The sequence below is a fragment of the Camelus bactrianus genome, chromosome 34, assembly GCF_048773025.1.
Source record: "Camelus bactrianus isolate YW-2024 breed Bactrian camel chromosome 34, ASM4877302v1, whole genome shotgun sequence".
Taxonomy (NCBI): domain Eukaryota; kingdom Metazoa; phylum Chordata; class Mammalia; order Artiodactyla; family Camelidae; genus Camelus; species Camelus bactrianus.
In genome coordinates this window covers 13,326,026-13,346,043 of record NC_133572.1, presented here as the reverse complement: position 1 = coordinate 13,346,043, position 20,018 = coordinate 13,326,026, and the positions used below count along the sequence as shown (strand labels likewise).

The 20,018-nt window shown below is 38.0% G+C and overlaps 2 protein-coding genes across 4 annotated transcripts in view; one reads left to right on the top strand and one right to left on the bottom strand.

Moving 5' to 3' along the window:
* Window positions 1-1,872: 1,872 nt before the first annotated feature.
* GOLT1B (golgi transport 1B) lies at window positions 1,873-13,124 on the bottom strand. Its single transcript, XM_010946505.3, has 5 exons — window positions 12,975-13,124; window positions 8,964-9,055; window positions 7,377-7,555; window positions 6,259-6,340; window positions 1,873-4,367 (listed from the first exon to the last, which is right to left on the bottom strand). The coding sequence occupies exons 1-5, from the start codon at window positions 12,997-12,999 to the stop codon at window positions 4,329-4,331; spliced, it is 417 nt and encodes a 138-aa protein (XP_010944807.3). The 5' UTR covers window positions 13,000-13,124; the 3' UTR covers window positions 1,873-4,328.
* A 124-nt stretch (window positions 13,125-13,248) lies between these two features.
* RECQL (RecQ like helicase) overlaps window positions 13,249-20,018 on the top strand; it is a 25,507-nt gene continuing 18,737 nt past the window's right edge. For all 3 annotated transcript variants that reach the window (XR_006721862.2, XM_010946504.3, XM_045510294.2), the window contains exons 1-2: window positions 13,249-13,358; window positions 15,841-15,888. Coding sequence is in view for 2 of the 3 variants with exons in the window: in XM_010946504.3 (XP_010944806.1) it covers window positions 15,873-15,888 (16 nt within the window). In the remaining variant the exon portion in view is untranslated. The remainder of the gene's footprint in view (window positions 13,359-15,840; window positions 15,889-20,018) is intronic.

Genomic DNA, 20,018 nt, shown 5'->3' with positions numbered 1-20,018 from the left:
AAATCTTAATATTCCTTTAAATATTGTTTTAGGATTTTAGAATTCAATTTCAAAGGATTATAGCAACTTCTAAAAGAGAGCAATAAAAGATTACGTGTGTTTTTTTATTTTAAATGAACTCTTAAGTGAAACCGGTTACTAGGTTACCTTAACAACTAAAATGCTTTTTCCCCTCTCCATACCAAAAATACACGAAAGTTTTAGAAAGAGGGACAGGAAAATGAATTGCCAATAAAACCGAGGTTTGAATTTACAATCTGAAGGAAAAAATAATGTGATTTGTCTATAATGGTTTAGCTAATGAATTCACAAGCAGGTGTTTTACGTCAAAGCTGCCATTTTCAGCCTAATACGCACAAGTGAAGAGAATGGCTTTGACGTATTATCAATATTGTAGTCTTATCAAAAGTAACACGCCAGAATGTGTTTGTTCGAAAAGGGCATTGACTCCCAATAAAATGTTTTTGTTAAGTCACAAAATTTTAAGATTTTTATTATCGGTCTAAACCTGGAGATGAGCTAAGAAGAGTTACTTAGTTGATTAAAAACAAAAAACAAAAAAGTTGCTGCATAACAAACTACTAAATTTTATTCTTCTGATATTATGACCAGGCAGTGGATGTTGGACAAATCGGATTCTAAACCTTTTTAAAAGGCATTGTCAGTGGGGACCATTTTGCCTGCATCACTGATGTTATCTGAATGCTTCTAGCTGACCGGAGAGTGCCCAGGCCCTACTTAAACAATACTGAATGTCACAGTTTAAACCGCGTTCTTACAAGATCAGTAATATTGTGTTCACACAGAAAACAGCTCCTCTTTTTAAAAAAAATTTTAAGCTTTTTTTATTTTCATTTTTTTAAATTGAAGTATAGTTGATTTACAATGTTGTGTTAGTTTCAGGTGCACAGCAAAGTGATTCAGTTACACATATGTATATGTATCTATTCTTTTTCAGATTCTTTTCCATTGTTATTATAATATATTGAATATATTTCCCTGTGCTATAGAGTAGGTCCTTGTTGTTAATCTGTTTTATATATAGTAGTGTGTATCTGTTAATCCCAAACTCCTGATTTATTATTATCTATTCCTAATTTGTTCCTTCTCTACAGTAAACAGACTTTTTCATTTATTTAATCAAAATTCCATTCACATCTGCATGATTACAGAAAACATGGGGTATGTAGGCTTGTAATACGTAAGAAAATTGCAGTAAGATGGTAATGAAACCCCATATTCACCTTAACATGTTTCCAATGGAAATAGTTTTGAGTGTTTATTGTTCAGTTCATTACTTTTCACTTGATTAAATGTTGTTGTTGTTGTTTTGTTGTATTAAATCATGAATGTTTCAATTTAACAATTAAAAAAAACAGTCCCTTTTCCACTCTGGTAACCATAGGTTTGTTTTCGATGGCTACAAGTCTATTTCTGTTTTGTTATTAAGTTTATTTGTATCATTCTTTCAGATTCCACACATAAGTGATACCATATTTATCTTTCTCAAACAGTTCCTATCTTGGATGAGATTATCTGGACAATATAGCTATTAAGATACTAAAATATCCAAATGACCTCTTTGATGACAGAATAGAGGATTCTGGTACAGGATGAATGGGGTCTTTGGGAGCAATTCCTACTTTGGCTTTATTCTCTGCCAGGGCCAGTTAGCCCCATAGGTGAGTTGTCTCACAAGCAAGTGGAAGAAATAATTTCCCCAAAGGGCTGCCCAGTTTTAGGTTTACAATGTGCCAGCACCTTCATTTTGGACTTCCTGGTACCCAGAACTGTGAGAAATAAACATCTGTTGTTTAAGCCAGTCAGTCTATGGAATTTCGTTACAGTCCCCAAAGCTCAGACGACCACCAGTTAATAGAAAAGTACCCTTTTATTGAGAGGTAAGACAAGTGTATTTACAATAGTCAATTGTTAGATCATATAATCTGTGAGGCCTTTTAAAGCAGCAGTATCCCAGGAATTACAATTTCTAAGGGGAAAAGAAAAACATTCCAAATATGTTTCTGTTACAGAAAATACATTGGAACAATGCCAGAAACACTTAAGGCTAAGTCGCATTAGACCTTTTTCTTCCATCTTTATAGCAATAATCAAAGTGTATATTTTTTTGTCACGAAGACAGAAGACTAATTCTGGAAAGGAAGGAACGATGTGATGTATGTTGCTTTTTGTCAGAAGATGAGTATGCTTAAAAATAGAGCCTCATCAATGGTTCTGAATAAGAAACACACAATGTTGCCAAGCAGTCCCAAACTCACATTTGAGAAAACTGGATTCACTTAAGACTGCCAATTGCTCCAAGCCTCTCGATCTTACTAACGACTGGGAGATGATCACATCCTTTACACAGTCTGATAATGCTCTCTGAAATAAGATTGTTGAAAAAGAGATCTCTGTTACAGTGCAAAGAACATTTTGATAGAAATTCATGTCTACAAAGGAGTTGAATAATACAGATGTTCCTACAATAACAGATACCGTTCTTGCTCTAAAAAGGCAGAAGTATCTAGCCACTGGAAATAATATGGGTCAGTCAAAAATCTGTATAATAGAGTCCTACAGGGCAACCTGTGTAAGTCAATCCCCAAAATATGTATATATTTGACACTCTCCAAGTGAGGATATTACTTTTTTGAAGAACATCAGACATAACACTAGGATTCTTAACGTTCCATGAACTATTGAGGTAGGAGACTCATTTTGTCAGTAATCAATCTACTTTCACAGATTACATCCTAAGTCAAACGCCGGTACCAAAAAGACTAATCCACAAGACTGAGCCACCAGACTACATACCAAGTCTTTCTTTCTTTAGCTGAGCAAGGTTGGGACTTCTCTGTGCACCAAGAGATTTAACAAAAAATAACATAGGCTATAAAATATTTCGTAGACACGTTCGTAAATAAAAATCACAAATTTTGATTACGACTTTATGCATTAAAAAGCTTTGCAACTGTTTTAAAAAAGCAAATAGTACAATCGTTAGTGGTAAAACAAAGAACTATGGCTGTTGAAATGTGTTCCTATATCTACCAAAAGGGCGCCACCCTGGAAAACTACCAATGAAGAAGTAACCACTGTTTCCTACTGCTGCCTGTCAAGCAGCAACAGTTGAATAAACCACATGTCATTTTTGTAGTGTCATGTTGTGCAGAACACTATAGCCAGTTTAATTACAGTAAAATAAGTTTAGCGTGTGAACTCAGATATTCTCTCCATGAACCCCATGTGAAAAGCAAATGTTATGCATATTGATTTTTATGTTATGAAAAAGCTGAAAATGAGGGGAGAAGTCGGCTTATGTGAATAGCCTTTAAAAAAACAAGTGTAAGCGGAACCTTTTAACACGTTACAACTTAAACATTGCCAGTAGTTATTTTAATTTATGAAAAGCAAAATAATAAACCACTGCTAAGATTCAAAAACTAAAAGAAAACCTGTATCATGACATGGAAAAATCCATTTGGTTTTCATCACTTAGTATCTTAAATAAAAGACGATTCAATGAAACAAGCTATGTAACAGATTCCTTCATGGGCAAGGATGCTTTTTGTTAATGACAGAGACAGACACTCAGGTCAGGTCCCCAAGGGGTATGAGGATTTTCAGAGATTGTTGCTGAACACAAAAGTGCTTCGTCAGCTGTAACTGAGAAACTACAAGCTAGTAAAGAATGACCTTTGCATATTCCAACAAAGAATATCGAGTTCTGATTTCCACCTGGCTTTAAAATATTAAGATTCAGAAGAACCACAGAAGTTTTTTTAACCATATGTTTACAAAAAGAAAAAAAAGTGATTCATACATCGACTCTGGGCTTTCCTGGTTTGAATACAGTAAAAGGACATAATCCAATCTAACTCATGCATCACTTTCAGAGACACAGTCCAGCTGGAAATATTTCCGCCACTGCCATGGACATTTCTAAAAAGCCAGTGCCTCTGGGCGCTCTTGCATCTTCAAAAGAAAAAGAAAAAGAAAAGAAACAGGCGCTACAATTCTCTAAGGATGGCTGTGTTTCGCACATGGTGGGAAAACAAGAAAAATGGCCTTCAAGAGTTTCAGTGTGCGCTGTAACATAGGTTTCATCCCCTTCAGTTTGCTTGCTGCGTTCTTGCATCACTGGATTAGAAGCCTGTTTCCCCGCTTCTTTGTTAACTGCTGTTGGTACTCTGTAGGCTGCACGTTTTAAACTTCTGTAAAGGACATTACAGGCTATTTCACGTAATTTAATTTTGTGCTGAATATTCTTCAAAGGATTTTATAAATAATATAATATTTTAAATGAGTCTTCAATTCACTTGTTGTTATACCATATTGTTGCTTTCTCCAACTTTATCTACAAACTGTACAGAGAAGAAAAACGGGTAATTAAAAGAAAGCCTAGAACAGTATAAAACATTACAGCACCGCTTTAAATGTTGATTTAAAAACCCAGCTTTATAAGATTTGTGGAAATCTAAGGTATGACTGACAATGACTGATCCAGTACTGCTCACCACTGTCTTCTGACACATAAATGTGTATTAAAAAAGTTTTTTTTCTAAAAGTTTTTGCTTGGCATGTTATACATATGACTTTAAGGGTGCAGCATGAGAAATGCAACACAATGAGTAAAAAAATTGGATTGGATAAAATGAAGTTAACACTGATAGCTCAACAACAAATAAAAATAAACAAAAAGCTGGAAATGTCGGCCACTCATGCATTAATGAACCCAATAAGGAATTTCAACTGACCATTACTGTGGATCTCGCCTGGGCCTATGTACTCTTTGAACAGATTTAACTCCATTAAGTTCAATAATTAACAACAGCTATTGACTAACAATATTTTAAATGTGTATTCTGGGCTTCAGACTGAAAGTGGCAATGACATTAAAAACAAACTTAATGATGCAAGCATAAACTGAGAATTACGGAACGTAAGTTTTAACACACATTGATGTAAGTGGTTATTTACTTTGGTTACTCCACCCCAAATATAAAGCAACTGGGCTTTTCTCCAGCATTCCAGATGGTGATGCAAACAAATGTTGAAACAAAGTAATTAGTGGAGAGAGTAAAAGTTACATAACCCAAGTGGCTATAATACTATCAAAATCCAGTAATCATTTAACCCTTTCTTTCACATTTTTCATTATTCACATTTTTACATAAGTATTCATTACAATGAAGTAGTAATAATAGGATACTTAATTTATAGTACTGGATGTCCATTTATGCAAATACTGAAAAATCCTTAAATTAAGGACATGATTCATGATTATAGCTCTTTAACTAGAAGTTTCAGTACATTCAAAAGACATGCTAAGTATAAATACTGACTATTGTATGAGCTTGGAGACTAATGCAAATGAAATCTGGATACACCCCTATAAGCCTAGCCTTCCCACATGTTATTTTATCACAAATAGGCAATCAGCACCCTGAAAAGAAAAGCTGCTCTCAAAATATTCATGGACTCATTAGAATTTTATGGTAAATTTAGGTGGTGAGAAAGCACAGCAATCTCTCTTCAAAAGTAACTTCAAATATGTAGGTTATCTGGGCCGTAAGGTTCTGACTCTAAAACTGATTTGAGGATGCAAATGAAATTAAGCTTATAGTGGTACCTATTCTTTAGTGGGTAAGCCATCCTTTAGCTCTTTGAGAATTCCATCTCTTTAGAAACATCTACACATATATCTGTAAACAACTTTAAGAAGTTGACGGCCTGCACTGGAGAAACAGATCTGACAAGACTGTTTAAACTGTGGACAGAGCTGGGAACAGAATTCTATCATCTGACTCCCAGTATCATACTGCTTTATTTAATGGTCCTAATGTACCCCATTTGGTAAGACAGTCTAAGAATGAAAACAGTTGTAAAAAATAATGGTGTCCTTTTATATTACTGTTTCTAAAATTAGAAACCATACAAAAATGAATTGAAAAGTGCCTTTGAACACTCAAAGAGAGAGGCACAGGATATCAATTCAAGTTACATTAAAAACTGAAGAATAGTATTAAAAATGGATATGGTGGAACAAAATTTCAGGTTTTACAGGTTTAGCAATGATTATTTTCTCCGGTATTCATGGTAACCATAATCTATGTGATGTAACCATTTATATCATAATAAAAAACTTACCAATTAATCATGTCTCAATTCCTTAGCTTTCTAAAAGTAAAGAGCATCACAGAGCATTTATTTTGATGGTTTAAAAAATATATCGCTAAATACATGATTACTTACTGATCTAATTCCAGGTAAATTCAGCAGGGATCCGAGGACTGGCACTCTTCTAATAAAGCCAACGACCACAGGAAAGAAGCCCCTGGGAGAGGGAAAAAAGTTCTTAGAATGAACACATTCTTTATGACCAGAATCGTCCGTTAATCACGTAAAAAGAAAGAGTCCTGTTAAAATTCTGAATGTTCCAGAGATCAAAATTCAGTTAACATTTCTTAGCTCTCCCTGGATTTGATCCCTTCCTTAATTATGCCTCTGTGACATTCTGCACATACATCCAGAATGGCACTACTACTACAGCCCACTGGTGTCTTTACAGTCTGTTTCCCACACAGCAATGAGAGATTCTCAAAAGCGGATTTGGCACTTAATTCATTCTGGTGTCTCCTGAGGGCAATATGGGGCTTGGCAGACAGAAGGCAAATGACACACATTTTTTGAAAAAATAATCAAACCGACTTTACTTACAAGGATTCTCTCACATTGCGTACTATTATTTACTTGGGAAGTGGCATTTGTAAAATATTGACTGATCAAAACCTCCCATGATGTATTTGCTGCAAAATTTTCTAACATCTATATGCACTAAAGGAAGTGTCAGCAAGTGGCAGTGGCTATTGCACATCAAGTTCTAAGAATTAAAGTGCTGGATCGAGCTATGTTATCTATCACTGTGTAGTTGATAAAAATGGCGAACATAAAGAGAGTGCCTTAAAATGCCAACAAAATGAATTTTATTGCATTGAAAATACATTATGGGGGGGCAATAAATTAGGAATTTGGGATTAGCAGATACAAACTACTATATATAAAGCAGATAAACAACAAGGACCTACTGTATAGCACAGGGAACTATATTCAATATCTATAATAACCTCTAATGGAGAAGAATCTGAAAAAGGATATGTATGTATGTGTGTAAGTGAATCACATTCCTGTATACCGGAAACACTGTAAACCAATTATACTTCAATAAAAAATTTTAAAAAAGAAAAGACAAGATAATTTATATCCTTACATAGGCAATCTACATTTAACAAACACATCTGGGTTTCTGTAATAAGTATTGGACTTAATGGTTTACTGAAAGAGAAAAAAATAAAATAAAATGGTTGCCTTACCTGAACAAGAGAAAGAATCCATAAATTTCGAAGATCATGCCTATCAAAGGCCAACCAATGAGGACTACAAATACACCGCCCAGGAAGAACCCCGTCGCTTTCATTTTATGTTTTTGGAAGAAGAATCTGAATGTTCTTTCTAAACCAATTACAAAAGCCAAGCCAGCCACAAATAAGACCTAGAAGAGAAAGGAAATGCGACATAGAAGAAGCAGTGAAATGCACTGCATAAATCTGAAAAGTAAGGTCAAAGCTAAATATAATAAAAAGTAGGATGTGTGGCTTTTAATGTGGGGAACTGGCTGGAGAAAACTACAATGCACACCAAGAGGTGGAACTGTGCTGCCGCTGCAGTTGTAACCCACTCCTGTCAGCCCCCTTCTAGCCTGATGACATGAGGAAGAGAAACAAAGAAAGATCAGGTGTTACCAGTGGGCACCCGCATCTGCAGTGGTTTCCCCAGGTTTGGCTAGAGGGAGATGACTTAGTCAAGCAGATGAGTGAGCGGCAAGGCAAAAGAGCTGCCCAAAAATGTGTCACCTGAAGGTACTCCTGGTTCTAAAAGCATCATGGGGGCTACAGGAGTTCCTAGGGATGGGATGGGAGACATACTGACATGGCCAAGTTGGTGGTAGAAGAAACCATGCAAAGCCAGCAAGAAGAGCCTAGTTTTATTAACTCCAGAAATCTGGTAGCAGCAGCAATGAAATACAGCCATGCGTTCTCGGGTGTACTTATATAGTTTGCATGTTTTCAGACAATGGACAAAAACTGGTGATCTATTAAAAGCTTGCATTTCCCCAGGTTTTATTCCCAAATGTTTGCCTTTCTTCATTACAATTCTTTAGTAAAAAGTATTTCACAAATATTTATTAAGACTCATGGTTAAGCTTCACATTCTGAGATACCAATACTGTTTATATTACTGTTTATCAAAACCTCAATTTTGAACAATTTTGTTATTCTTTATATTTTCCAATGTCCAATTAATAGCCTGATGTTAATATACACTTCAAAAATATTTAATCATTATTCAGTGACTCTACTGGCCTCTGAGAAGGGTTATTATTTTCTAGAACTCTTGCACAACCGTCACACATGGACAACAGAGTAAACATTCCATATAAACAATATACACACTTTTCTTAGCAAGTCAAATATTAACAGTGATATCTATTTTTTAAAGGGTTAAGTGGTTTTTAAAAATCTGTTCATTTTATGCTATTGAAGCAAATGTTAAATCTCAGAGGTATAAAGTCAAAACATGTTAACAAATTTACCAAGACATGGGGCTCTTAAGTCATCTATTTTGAGCTCCTATTTAGAGGTAGTCTTAATTTAATCTATTATACATCACATATCAAACCCTCAACAGAGCAGTTATGAAATTAGAAAACCTCATTAAGCGTTTACCTTTTACTTAAACAGAAAGGTGACAGGTTTCATCCCTGATGGAAACAAGAGAGTGTAACAGGAATCTTCACACGAGCAACAGTGAATTATTTCCCCCAAACTTAATAGCAGGCAATAATTCATTTGTAGTTAAAATTTCCTTATGAATTTTCAAAAATATATTGAAAAACTCACATTTCCGATAGCCAGTAGTGCTTTGTCAAAAAAGAGAATCATTCCAAAGAACAGGAAAAACACTCCAAACCCCGTTAACCCCATTCCGATCTCTGCAATGCAAGTTACATGGTTAAGGGTAGAGAAACATCAAAGTTACGTTAAGATCACTGTTAACTACCTAAGAAAAAATTTTCAGTTTTCCTTTTGACCCATATAAAGAAACAGGACCCCAGCACTGCAGGTTAAGTTTATAATGACATTCATTAAGACCTATAACAAATTATATTAACATCAGCAAATTACCCTCAATTTAAAATATGAATGGAAATCTCTAATACTTATATGAGAGATAGCATTTCTCACAAATATACTCACAATAGAGAAAGATGAATCAGGATTCTAAACCTTTGGTTATGTTTTTTCCCTCCCAAGAACCCTTCTGGCACCAGACATACATATGCGGGTTTACGTTTAGTCTCCTTTTCTCCTTTCGCAGTCCACAACTAGCATTTATATGCACAATACCCGCAGCTCCTTCTTTCCTCTCTTAAAACAAATTCCTTCCTTAACCTACTAGAAATGCTACAAGAGGTCACAACAGACCTCACTCAGTTACCCCCTGCCTCTTACAATGGCAACAGGAAAGATTCTGAGAATTAAGCAGCTGTCTCCTTAACAGTGAACTTTCAAGTTAGGCATCACTTTTAACATCCTGACAGCTTATGATTTATCTTCTACAAACTTATCTCAACTATGAATCCATTCACATATTTAGTGTTATATTCCTAAAATCACCTCTCCAACATTTCAAATGGTTTTACCTAATATTAATATTCTGGGTTTTCACTCTTTCATTCAAAAACAAAGAATTGTTGACCAACTCCTAGATGGCAACAACTGTCCTAGGTACTGAATACAGAGTGATGGACAAAGTATAAGCTTTTTAAGCCTATGGTTGCCCTTTAGATAAAACTAATAATTTTACTGCCTTTACACTCCAGACTTACCTTTAAGTCTGAAGAGTCTTAACTCTCTAAGGTTACAGTTGCACTGCTCTGTTAATGTTACAAAGCACAATCCACCGAATTATTTCCTTGATCATTTTAGGTTTGTTTTCAGGAAATAGTCACCAACCCTTATTTTACCCGTCAACACTATCTACATAAAATAATGAATCAGAGCAGAAGCCACCATATTTTTGGAAACATAATTTTAAATACACAATAGTGATTTTTGATCTGTTACTTAACTTTTTTGCCTCGGCTCCAGAAAGCTAAAATCTAGGTCACAGCTACTTCAAAATTTAAGGCATGTAAAATGTTCTGATGAGTTGAAAATTTCTATCATATGCCTTTTTCAACAGCCTTCACCTTCTCAATTTACAGTTAACTACTGCCTTCTGTTCCAGCTATCCTTTACTCTGAAAGTTAGTCTAAAAGAATTCAGGTGCCTGTCCATAAATATACTGCTAAGTGTATTCCACAAACTGCTATGAAAATTGGAGGCTCATATTTTTCATGCTTAAAAGATACGCTGAGTCCAATGACAGTCACTGTTAGCATTTTTTGGTATCTTATTTAAGATATTCTAAGGCAGCATTTGTCTTTCTTACAATGCCCTTTAAAAAAGAAAAAACATCATAATAAAGAACTCACTTGAATATCATGGTAGAACTTCAGGTAATGTGACATAATGAAGTAAAGAGCTCAAGGCAGCATAGGAACTACTCGACTCCAACCTACCAATGAAGATTCTGGGTTTTTTGGGGGCTGGGGGGCTGGGGCTGGGAGTGCAAGTATAAAACCCCTTAAAACAATCAGGAATTGCTATTTACTCTATTCTCATCAGTACTTGGTCACCCTCTCCCAGAATCAGGATCCCAGACTAATCTTGGCAAATCACATGAATGATGGCCAATCCCTACAGTTAAACACACACATGAACACAATTTGAAATCCAAAGAGCTTTTGGTTCACTAATCATTTTGTGTTCCCATCCACTGTCCTATCTAAAACATCTGGCAAACAAACAGCAAAGAGTATAATCATCCTCTTCATCAGTTTAATGAAGTGAGGAGAATGCTTCCTATTCTGCCCATATTCCAACCCAACCCCTTGTTTTGGTTTTTGGAAGGATGTACATCATGCACTTCACCCTATAAGACTCCGATAGAAGAGAAAATCTATGCACAGGATAAATAATTCATATTTTTATCAATGTAATAACCGCAAGCTCAGATAGGAGTATTAACAGTTAAGATAGGAAAACTATATAGAGATTAAGTACTTCCTTGAGTAATTAGTAGTATTAGACATAAATTCTATCAATTTATACAATTCTGCTAAATTCTTTGGACTTTAAATTCTGGGAACAGAGCACTGTGCACCATAAAGTAAACAGGCTCTGAATATCCTACAAAATCTCTCAAAAAAAACAATGCACAATTTTATAGGGTATATATTTACTGTTGTAACTGCTTTTTTTTTTTTTTTTTTTTTTTTTGCTATGGGAGAATTTCATCATTCTAAGATAGATTTCAAATAAAGTTCATATATAGATGCTAATGGGGTACAGTGGGGAAAAAAAAAAAAACAAAGATTTTTGAGCCAGTAGACCTGGGATCAATTCTTGTTTCTGTCACTTGCCTCATGATTATACACTGAATTTCTTTTCAGTCTCCTTTAATTTATAAAAGAGACGTAAGTCTTCTTTGCCTTACAGGGCTCTTAGATGAATTAAGGATAATGATTTATACGAAAGCACATGGTAAACCGAAACAAGATGCTTTTATGCAATTTTATACAATTGCTAGTTTTATTATAACAGTACACTGAAAAAACAAAAAACGAATCCCCCAAAACCCCCAAACAAAAAAGGACTATACTTATATTTTCTCTGATCAGAACAGGTAGACCAAAATGGGCACCCAAGGTACAGACCGTCCAACCTGACTGGGGTGGCCAGTGTGTGCAGGAGATTATCAGAAGCTCCCCTGAAGTTCAAGTTAGCTATGACAAGTTAGCCAAACCTTAAGACTCCACTTTAAAACAGGGCATTTTTAACGGAAGTTCTATTTTTTATTTCAGCAGACTGTTTACTTCTAAAAATCTTGAAAATTCAAGTAAGTTATACAGACTAAGGAGGAAAAAAGGCGTGACAGATCAAACAAAGAGAAATAAAAAGACTATCACGACCATCAGAAGATAGGAAGAGCCGGGCTGGCAGATATGTAATTACAAAATTATTAAGACTGACAAAAAGGGGAAGAAAAGTGGAAATGTTACATTGAAGGAAAGAAAACAGCAATGCTAATCTCAGAGACAAGCCTGGAGAACTCTGGCAGGCAGAAAAAGATGCTAAAATAATAAAATGTGCCACAAGTACCATATACAGTATTAAGGAAATAGATCGTTTAACTGAACACAAAGTGGCTTTTTTTTTTTTTTTTTACTACTGTGGAGACATTAGCCGGTAGAAAAGTGAAGTTGTTGCAAGGGATTGTTAAAAGGCTGCTTCCAGTGGTGGCAAAAAGGCAAATATTCAAAATATTTAAGCGTAAGCACATTTTCAAAAAGAGCCTACCACAGGTGACATTTAACACGCAGCCTCCCAAACAACCAGCAGTAACTTGCAGAGGACCCCGAGTGTGTCATGTGCAGAACTGTCCCCAAGACGGGCCGCGGGCACGCGCAGCAAACTTTCTCAGCCGCTCGCAGGAACAAAGCGCCCATCTCCCTGGGAGTGAGAGCGGCGCGACCCCGGCGCGAGAAGAAAAGCTCCCCCTCCCCAGCTCGGGCGCCTCCCCAGACTCCACCGACTCCTCTCCCGGGCCAGACTCGCCCCTGCAAGTCCAGCCCCCGGCTCCTCAAGGCGGCCTCCAGGCGCCCGCAGCCTTAGCTGGGTCTCCAGGCCGCCGCTCCCAACGGGGAGCTTCATTCATTGACCCCGGCGGGCGGAGGGGCGGGCGAGACCCAGCCCGAGCAAGGGGTGTGCGGGGCTCGAGGCGAGGACCCTGGGGCAAGTGCTTACTCTGGGTGTCCGTTAAGGAGATCATGGCTGCAGGGGTGAGGGCGGCGGCGACAACACCTCGGGGCTCCCAGGGTGTGAGGCGAAGTCGGGCGAAATGAAGCCGGGAAGTAGCCCAGGCGAGAGCCGCCACGTCTTCCGGAAACACGCAGCCACCCCCACCCCACTTCAATGCCGCTTCCCATTGGTGTAACGCGCTCCCAATATCAACCAATAATCTGTAATCTTGTTCAGTGACGCAAATGGTGGCCACACCCTTCAGCCAATAAGAGAAGGATGTTACTTGCAATTGGTTGAACTGACCGACCCGGAAGGGTGGATGCTCACGGCTGGAGAGAAAGGAAAGCCCGGTGGCGGGAAGTTTTTACCCGAGCGCGGCTGACAGCGGTGCGTAGCGGACCTGAATCTGGGGGTCGGAGACCGGGGCGGGGAGGGCGTTCCTTAACCCTTTGGGGAGAGGTTCGGGGGAACTCCTTTTACCACTTTGAAAGGCCTGATAATTTCTTTTACTGCCTGATGGGGAGGCAGGGTCACTTCCTTCCACCAAGTCATTGGCAGGGGAGAGACGGGGGCCCCCGCCCCTCTCATGGAACTCTCCATCCTTGCCCAGCTGTAATGGAACTCGGGCCTTCAGGGGCACGTTCCACTGCCGACCGGTCTCTTTTTATCGCTGGTCTTTTCCATGCAGGAGGCTTGGTCACCAAAACTGGTTTATTTGCAACCACTGTTTATTGGGGAACGCCTTTGGGGACGCTGTGTGTGTGTGTGTGTGTGTGTGTGTGTGTGTGTGTGTGTGTGTGTGTGAGAGAGAGAGAGAGAGAGAGAGAGGGAGAGAGGGAGGGAGAGAGGGAGGGAGGGAGGGAGAGAGAGAGAGAGAGAGAGAGAGAGAGAGAGAGAGAGAGAGAGAGAGAGAGAGAGAGAGAGAGAGAGAGAGATTTTTAAAAAGACAGCTCGCCAGTCGAGAGCGAGAGAGCGAGATTTTTAAAAAGACAGCTCGCCAGTCGAGAGCACTCAAATCAGAACATCAAAACATGGAATGAGGCTCAGGGCTATATTGTCATAAAGCAGCTTATTTAGTAAGAGGGCAGTGACTGTTTATTCTTCACCCGGATTGGTTATAATATTAGGATTTTCTTAAACGATAGGAAATTTGTTAGTGGTTATCGCATATCAACCTTGGGAAACAGTTTAAGTTTTGATTTCCAGAGACATAAAAAAGAAATGCCCCAGGTCAAGTTAATCTTTCAAGACAAGCTAAATTAAGCTTTGTTTGTATGACTGTGCTGGTTTTGTCTGCCAAGGGACTTTTCAAGGCTGGTCTTCGTTTGTTTTTGATTTTAACTGTGCCTAGGTATACTTCTGACAGACCTGCTAAATATAGCTTATTAATTTTTGAACACATTTTATGTTCAGATAGCTTTTGCTATTAAATCACATCATTTGGGGAAGGAGTTCATGAGCAGTTTTTTTTAACGGTATAATCAAAGGAGTTGTTTGAAATAGTTGGGGCTGGGGGAAATGGTTGTAGATTACATTCTTTCATATGATAGAGGGAGCCTCTGTTCTCAATCTGGGGCACACCTGAGCCTGCGCTGAATGCAGGGCACTTTGCTAGGTTGTGTGGGAACAAGGGTGAAGAGACTCAATCCCTGCCCTCCTGGAGAATTATTTTTCCACCAAATGGTGAAGGCCTATTCATATAAATAAAGAATTACAAGTCCTTTGTTTACTCCCCTACTTAATATCTTCTAGTGGTGTGTCTATTTCAAACTTCTAGCAAGGCAAAGACGACCCTACCTATTTTTTCAGCCTATTGGTGGCTTCCAGATTCTATGTGAGGAAGGGCATAAGGTCAGCAGTCCGAGTAAGGATAGAGTAGGGTGATGTTGAAGCTACCTTTGGAGAACATTTTAAGTTAGTTTTAGAAAATGTGACTTGTTCATGCCAGAGTTGGGGAAGTGTTCTTGGAGAGTGTGGACAATCTAAATAAAGTTCCTACTCTTGAGCCTCATCTCCTTCCGCTTGTTCATGTGTACTCTTATGTTTGAGTCATGCAGAAATATTTCGAACTCCTTAATACAAACTGGGTTTTCCCTCCACTTCTGACCTTTCACGTTCTCTCCTTATGAAATCTCACCCCTCCAGTGATACTGATTCCTTTGTTAGCATTGTGCCTAAATTGTAACCCTTTAATTCTCAGTAAAATGTTAAGTGATTAATTTGATTATTTTTTTAATTTTGTTTTTCTGGTTTTTTTTTAATTAAAGATTTTTGGTTTGTTTTGAGGGGAGGTAATTAGATTTATTTATTTTTTAATGGAGGTACTGGGGATTGAACCCAGGACCTCTTGTATGCTAATAATGTACTCTTATCCCTGAGCTATACCATCCCCCCCCCCCAAATCTGAGTATTGTGTTGATGGGTTTTGCTTCATCTGGGATATTTGAATCTATCCAACCTGTTATTTGTAAGATAGCTACTACCATCCCAATTTAGCAGATAGGGAAAGGGGCTTAGTGGAACAGGTTGTTTAACTTTGCTAAGATCACACAGTAATTCAATGCTAAAACTGTTAAACCTCAAAGCTTTTTGCAATATAACTTTGTATCTGGTGAATGTTTATTAAGTGTTCTTGACTTTGTACTTGTTATTATACGTTTATGTGACTTTGGACACTTCTCTGAAATCTAGAGAATTTTCCATAAAAATTAGGAGTGGAAAAAACCTTGTAGTCCTTACTGAAAGGTCAATGCATTTATAATTTACTTTCTAATATTTTCCATGCTTAGTAACAACAGATTATCATTGCGCATTATCAACGGTACTTTTTTTTTTTTAATTGTTGCTATGACTTTTCTTTCATTTTTAGAAAGAAATTTGGCTCTCCAATTCAGTTTTACAATGGCATCCATTTCAGGTTAGTGGAAATGATTACATTTTGTAGTTCATTCTGTTCTGTTTCTAATTGCATGTTCTTTGAAAATAATTTTGTTTTTCTCTTTACCTTCCCATCAATTCTGCTGTGAACCTTAAACTGCTCCTTAAAAAAATCTTAATAAAAGCAAATTTTAAAAATATTTGCTTTAAAAATTCTGTTTCTAGAAAGGATGTTTTTTCAGATTTTTTGTGCTAAAATATGCAACAGAATTTACCATTTTAACTACTTTTAAGCATAGAATTCCGTGACATTACGTGCATTTGCATTGTCGTGCACCCATCACTGTTACCCATCTCTGGAACTTTTTCATCACTCCAAACTGAAACTCTGTACCCATCAAACAATAACTCCTATTCCCTGATTCCTGCAACCCCTGGTAACACTATTCTGCTTTCTGTCTCTGTGAATTTGATCATTCTCTGTGCCTCAAATAAGTGGAATCATGCAGTATTTGTCCTTTTGTGTCTGGTTTATTTCCCTTAAGCATGTCTTTGAGGTTCATCCATTTTGTAATGTGTATCTTTTTAAGGCTGAGTAATGTTCCATTGTGTGTATATACTGCCTTCAGTTCATCCATTTGTCTGTCGGTGCACATTTGGGTTATTTCACTTTTTGGCTTTTGTGAATAATAACATAGCTATGAACATTGGTGTACAAATATTTACCTGAGCCTCCGCGTTCAGTTTTTGGGGATGTACACCAACAGGTGGAATTGCTGGATCACATGATATTTCCATGTTTAATTTTTTGAGAAACCTCCCTGCTGTTTTCCATAGTGGCTGTACCATCTTACATTCCCAGCAGCAATGCTGACTGATGTGTTTTTTGATAGAATTTTAGGAACCTGAGCAATTATCAAGTAGAGAATATAAATCACATATAATTTCATTACTCAGATTAATAGTGTAACATTCAGATGTATTATTTTTCAACAAAATTTATTATATTTCATACATATTGTTTTGTGATTTTTAAAATGGGATTTTTAAGGACATAATGTAGATATAGAATATAGCCATTGTTAAATAAACATCGGTTAGATGATCGTGTGATTTTTATCCTTTGGTATTGTGGTGTATCACGTTGGTTGATTTGCATATGTGGAATCATCCTTGTGTCCTGGGGATGAATCCAACTTGATCATACTGTATGATCTTTTTTGTGTTGTTGGATTTGGTTTGCTAACATTTTGTTGAGAATTTTTGCATCTATGTTCATCAAAGATATTGGCCTGTAATTTTCTTTTCTGGTAGTGTCTTTGTCTGATTTCAGTATCAGGGTGATGGTCTTTCCTAGAATGAGTTTGGGAGTGTTCCCTCTTCTTTAGTCTTTTGAAAGAGTTTGAGAAGGATCGGTGTAAGTTCTGTGTATGTTTGGTAGAATTCCCCAGTGAAGCCATCCAGTCCTGGGCTTTTGCTTTTTGGGTTTTGATTTTTGGTTTTTTTTAAGTTACTGATTCTATTTCACTTCTAGTGATTGGTCTGTTCAGATTATCTGTTTCTTCTTGATTCATTTTTGGTGGACTGTATATTTCTAGAAACTTGTCCATTTCTTCTAGGTTGTACAATTTGTTGCTATATAACTTATACCTTTGTTCCATTAACTTTAATCAGAGGACATGGGAATACCACAAGAGACCCTAAAGGATCCCTTATATTCTACATGTATTCCTTCTTACCTCTTTGGTGTCATAGCAATCCAATTCCCTTTAATAGTCAGGCTCACCCACCCCAGCCACTCCAGTAAGCCCCTTCTTTGCTTTTGATTCACTGGTATGAAGAACCCAAAGTGGCCAAGTGGTAGTCAACTTCCAGTTAATGAAATTTTTGCTTCTTCCCTGGTAGAAGCAGTTCTTCCTTGCTAACTGAGACCTCTAGACCAACAGAGTCCAAAGTTTCAGGGATGGGAAGCAGAGATTTCACTAGTGGATCACTAGAGGGTAATAGTAAGAGGAGCCACTCCCATTTTCACCCCTGTTTCCCAGGCCCGTGAATCCTGGCTATGGGAGGAACAGCACTCTTCACTGTTTCGGTAGAGAAGCACAGTTACACTGCCTTCCACTTGGTCTTTCCAACCGTAACAGTCCTTACTTATGCGCCAGGAGACCAATGTGCAAACTTGATCAGTTACTGAATATATTTGCCCTCATGTATCTGGAACTGAGGAAGTAACCGCAGAGCGGTTAGAGGACCTCCTCGCCCACTGTGTGACGGGCCTGAGCACAACTGCACTGATCACCTGCCTTGCCTAAGTCCAGTCCATACTCTGATTGGTGCCTCACCATGGTGTTTCAGTCCTCCAGAAATTACCAGTTCACAGTTGATGTCTAGTGATTTCTGAGAAGTTATTTTCCTTTTTCCCAATACACGGTTTACCTTGGTAAGTTTCTCTCATGCAGGAAAGATTTACTGCATAAAATTTTAGCTGTGTAGAAGAGTTCTTTTTCAAAGGGCCCCAGCCTACACTTTATTCAAGGGACTCTGGGTCTATGAATTGGCTGCCTTCTGGGACCTGGTTGAAGGTCTCTGATTCTGTGGTGGTGACTCAAATCAGACCTGTGTTTACCAGAATCAGGCCTTAGTATTCTGCCTGTACAAATCTAGTAACCTGTTTCCATTTCAGACACCAGGATCAACTGGCCAGTACCAAAGATCTCTGTGGATCAGGCTATTCTGATTACTGCTTCTGCTCTGTTACGTAACCTCTTCTGCCTCTCCTCTGGCCATGAATTGAATTGCCAGCATTTAGCCCCCATACCTTGGAATCCGTCATTCTCGTTGATTCAGGTAGTCTAGTTCAAAGGAGGTACTTCTACTGTCGTTCCTGGCTTACAGAGAACAGCCACTCCAGAGCTCGTCAGGGATGCTGGGGATACCCCATAAATGCATTTATCACAGCCTTGGTGAAGGGAGGGTCCCCCAGATCCTCCTGGGGGTCAGTCAGAGGTCGGACGATCAATCCACCTGCACTTGCATCTCCCTAAGCCTCACGACCCCCTCCTCTAGAGTGTATCCAGGAGGTTCTAGCCTTTCGACTCCATTGGAATCTATACTTGTATCGTCCCATCCCAACTTTTTGATATTCGTCTTTGGACCAGCTAAGTAAATTATCAGAGCCACTCCTGGCCACTATATTTAGCATGTTAAATTGGGATTTCTTATTGAATCCACACCAGTGAATTTGGCTTCATTCAATATTGTATTCTGTCCACCTTGATTTAGTAGCCTTACGACCTGTTCCCATGTATGTCCTCTAGTTTCTGGTGATAGATATTGGCAAATGCAACTCTTTTGGTGTGTTTCATGTCTTCTCGTGGGTCACGTTTTTGTACCTCATCCTCTAGGGCTTCCTGGGTCTTGAAGCATTGAGAGGTGGTGGGCACTTCTGACTGCAGGACCAGCAGGGGACTGCTTCACCAGGTCCCATGACCGTGCAGAGACTAATCCCTAATTCAAAGCCACGACAGCATCCTATTTTAAATCGCAACTGTAAGATTTCATCTCATGAAAAGACATTAGAACTGGACACTGTTAAAAAGCACCAAGGACATCTTTAAAATTTTTCCAGCTGCCACTAAAGTGGTGTCAAAAGAAATCTCATTTTGATTTTAATACTCAAATTGATTAGAATCATACGTTAAGGCTTCTTTATCAATTAGTGTGCTGGCGTTGTAATGCCAGTGCCAGCAGCACACTTGATTTCTCTTTTTACTATGATACCATCTTGTTTATAATCACGGACTCCTTACCACGCCACCGTACGAACCCAAATCTGAAATGTTTTTATGAAATAATAGCCAAGTAGTTAGGGGATTACTTTTAAATAACTTCCTTTTGCTTCAAAGTCTGGTCATTTTACTGAAATGATTTAGGAGATGATTGGACCACTGCCCTACAGCATAATAAAGAATAATAATTATTATTTATTAACTGCTAAACTGTGTACCAGGTACTGTGTTAAGAACTTTCAATATGTTATCTCACTTAATTTTTCATAGCAATACTAGGAAAGCCAGGTAACATCCCCATTTTGCAGATGGGAACAATCTTAGCCTGAGGTCACTCTGCAGGTAAGAGGAAGATTTAACTCTGGTCTTTGTGGCTCTAAAA

What these genes read in the sequence shown, in the direction of transcription:
- GOLT1B (XM_010946505.3), bottom strand. Translation starts at nt 12,999, where the DNA reads ATGATCTCCTTAACGGACACCCAGA. An exon ending in CTCCTTAACGGACACCCAGA is followed by an intron (nt 9,056 to 12,974) that starts GTAAGCACTTGC and finishes CTTGCATTGCAG; the next exon opens with AGATCGGAATGGGGTTAACG. An exon ending in ATTTACCTGGAATTAGATCA is followed by an intron (nt 4,368 to 6,258) that starts GTAAGTAATCAT and finishes TTCTCTGTACAG; the next exon opens with TTTGTAGATAAAGTTGGAGA.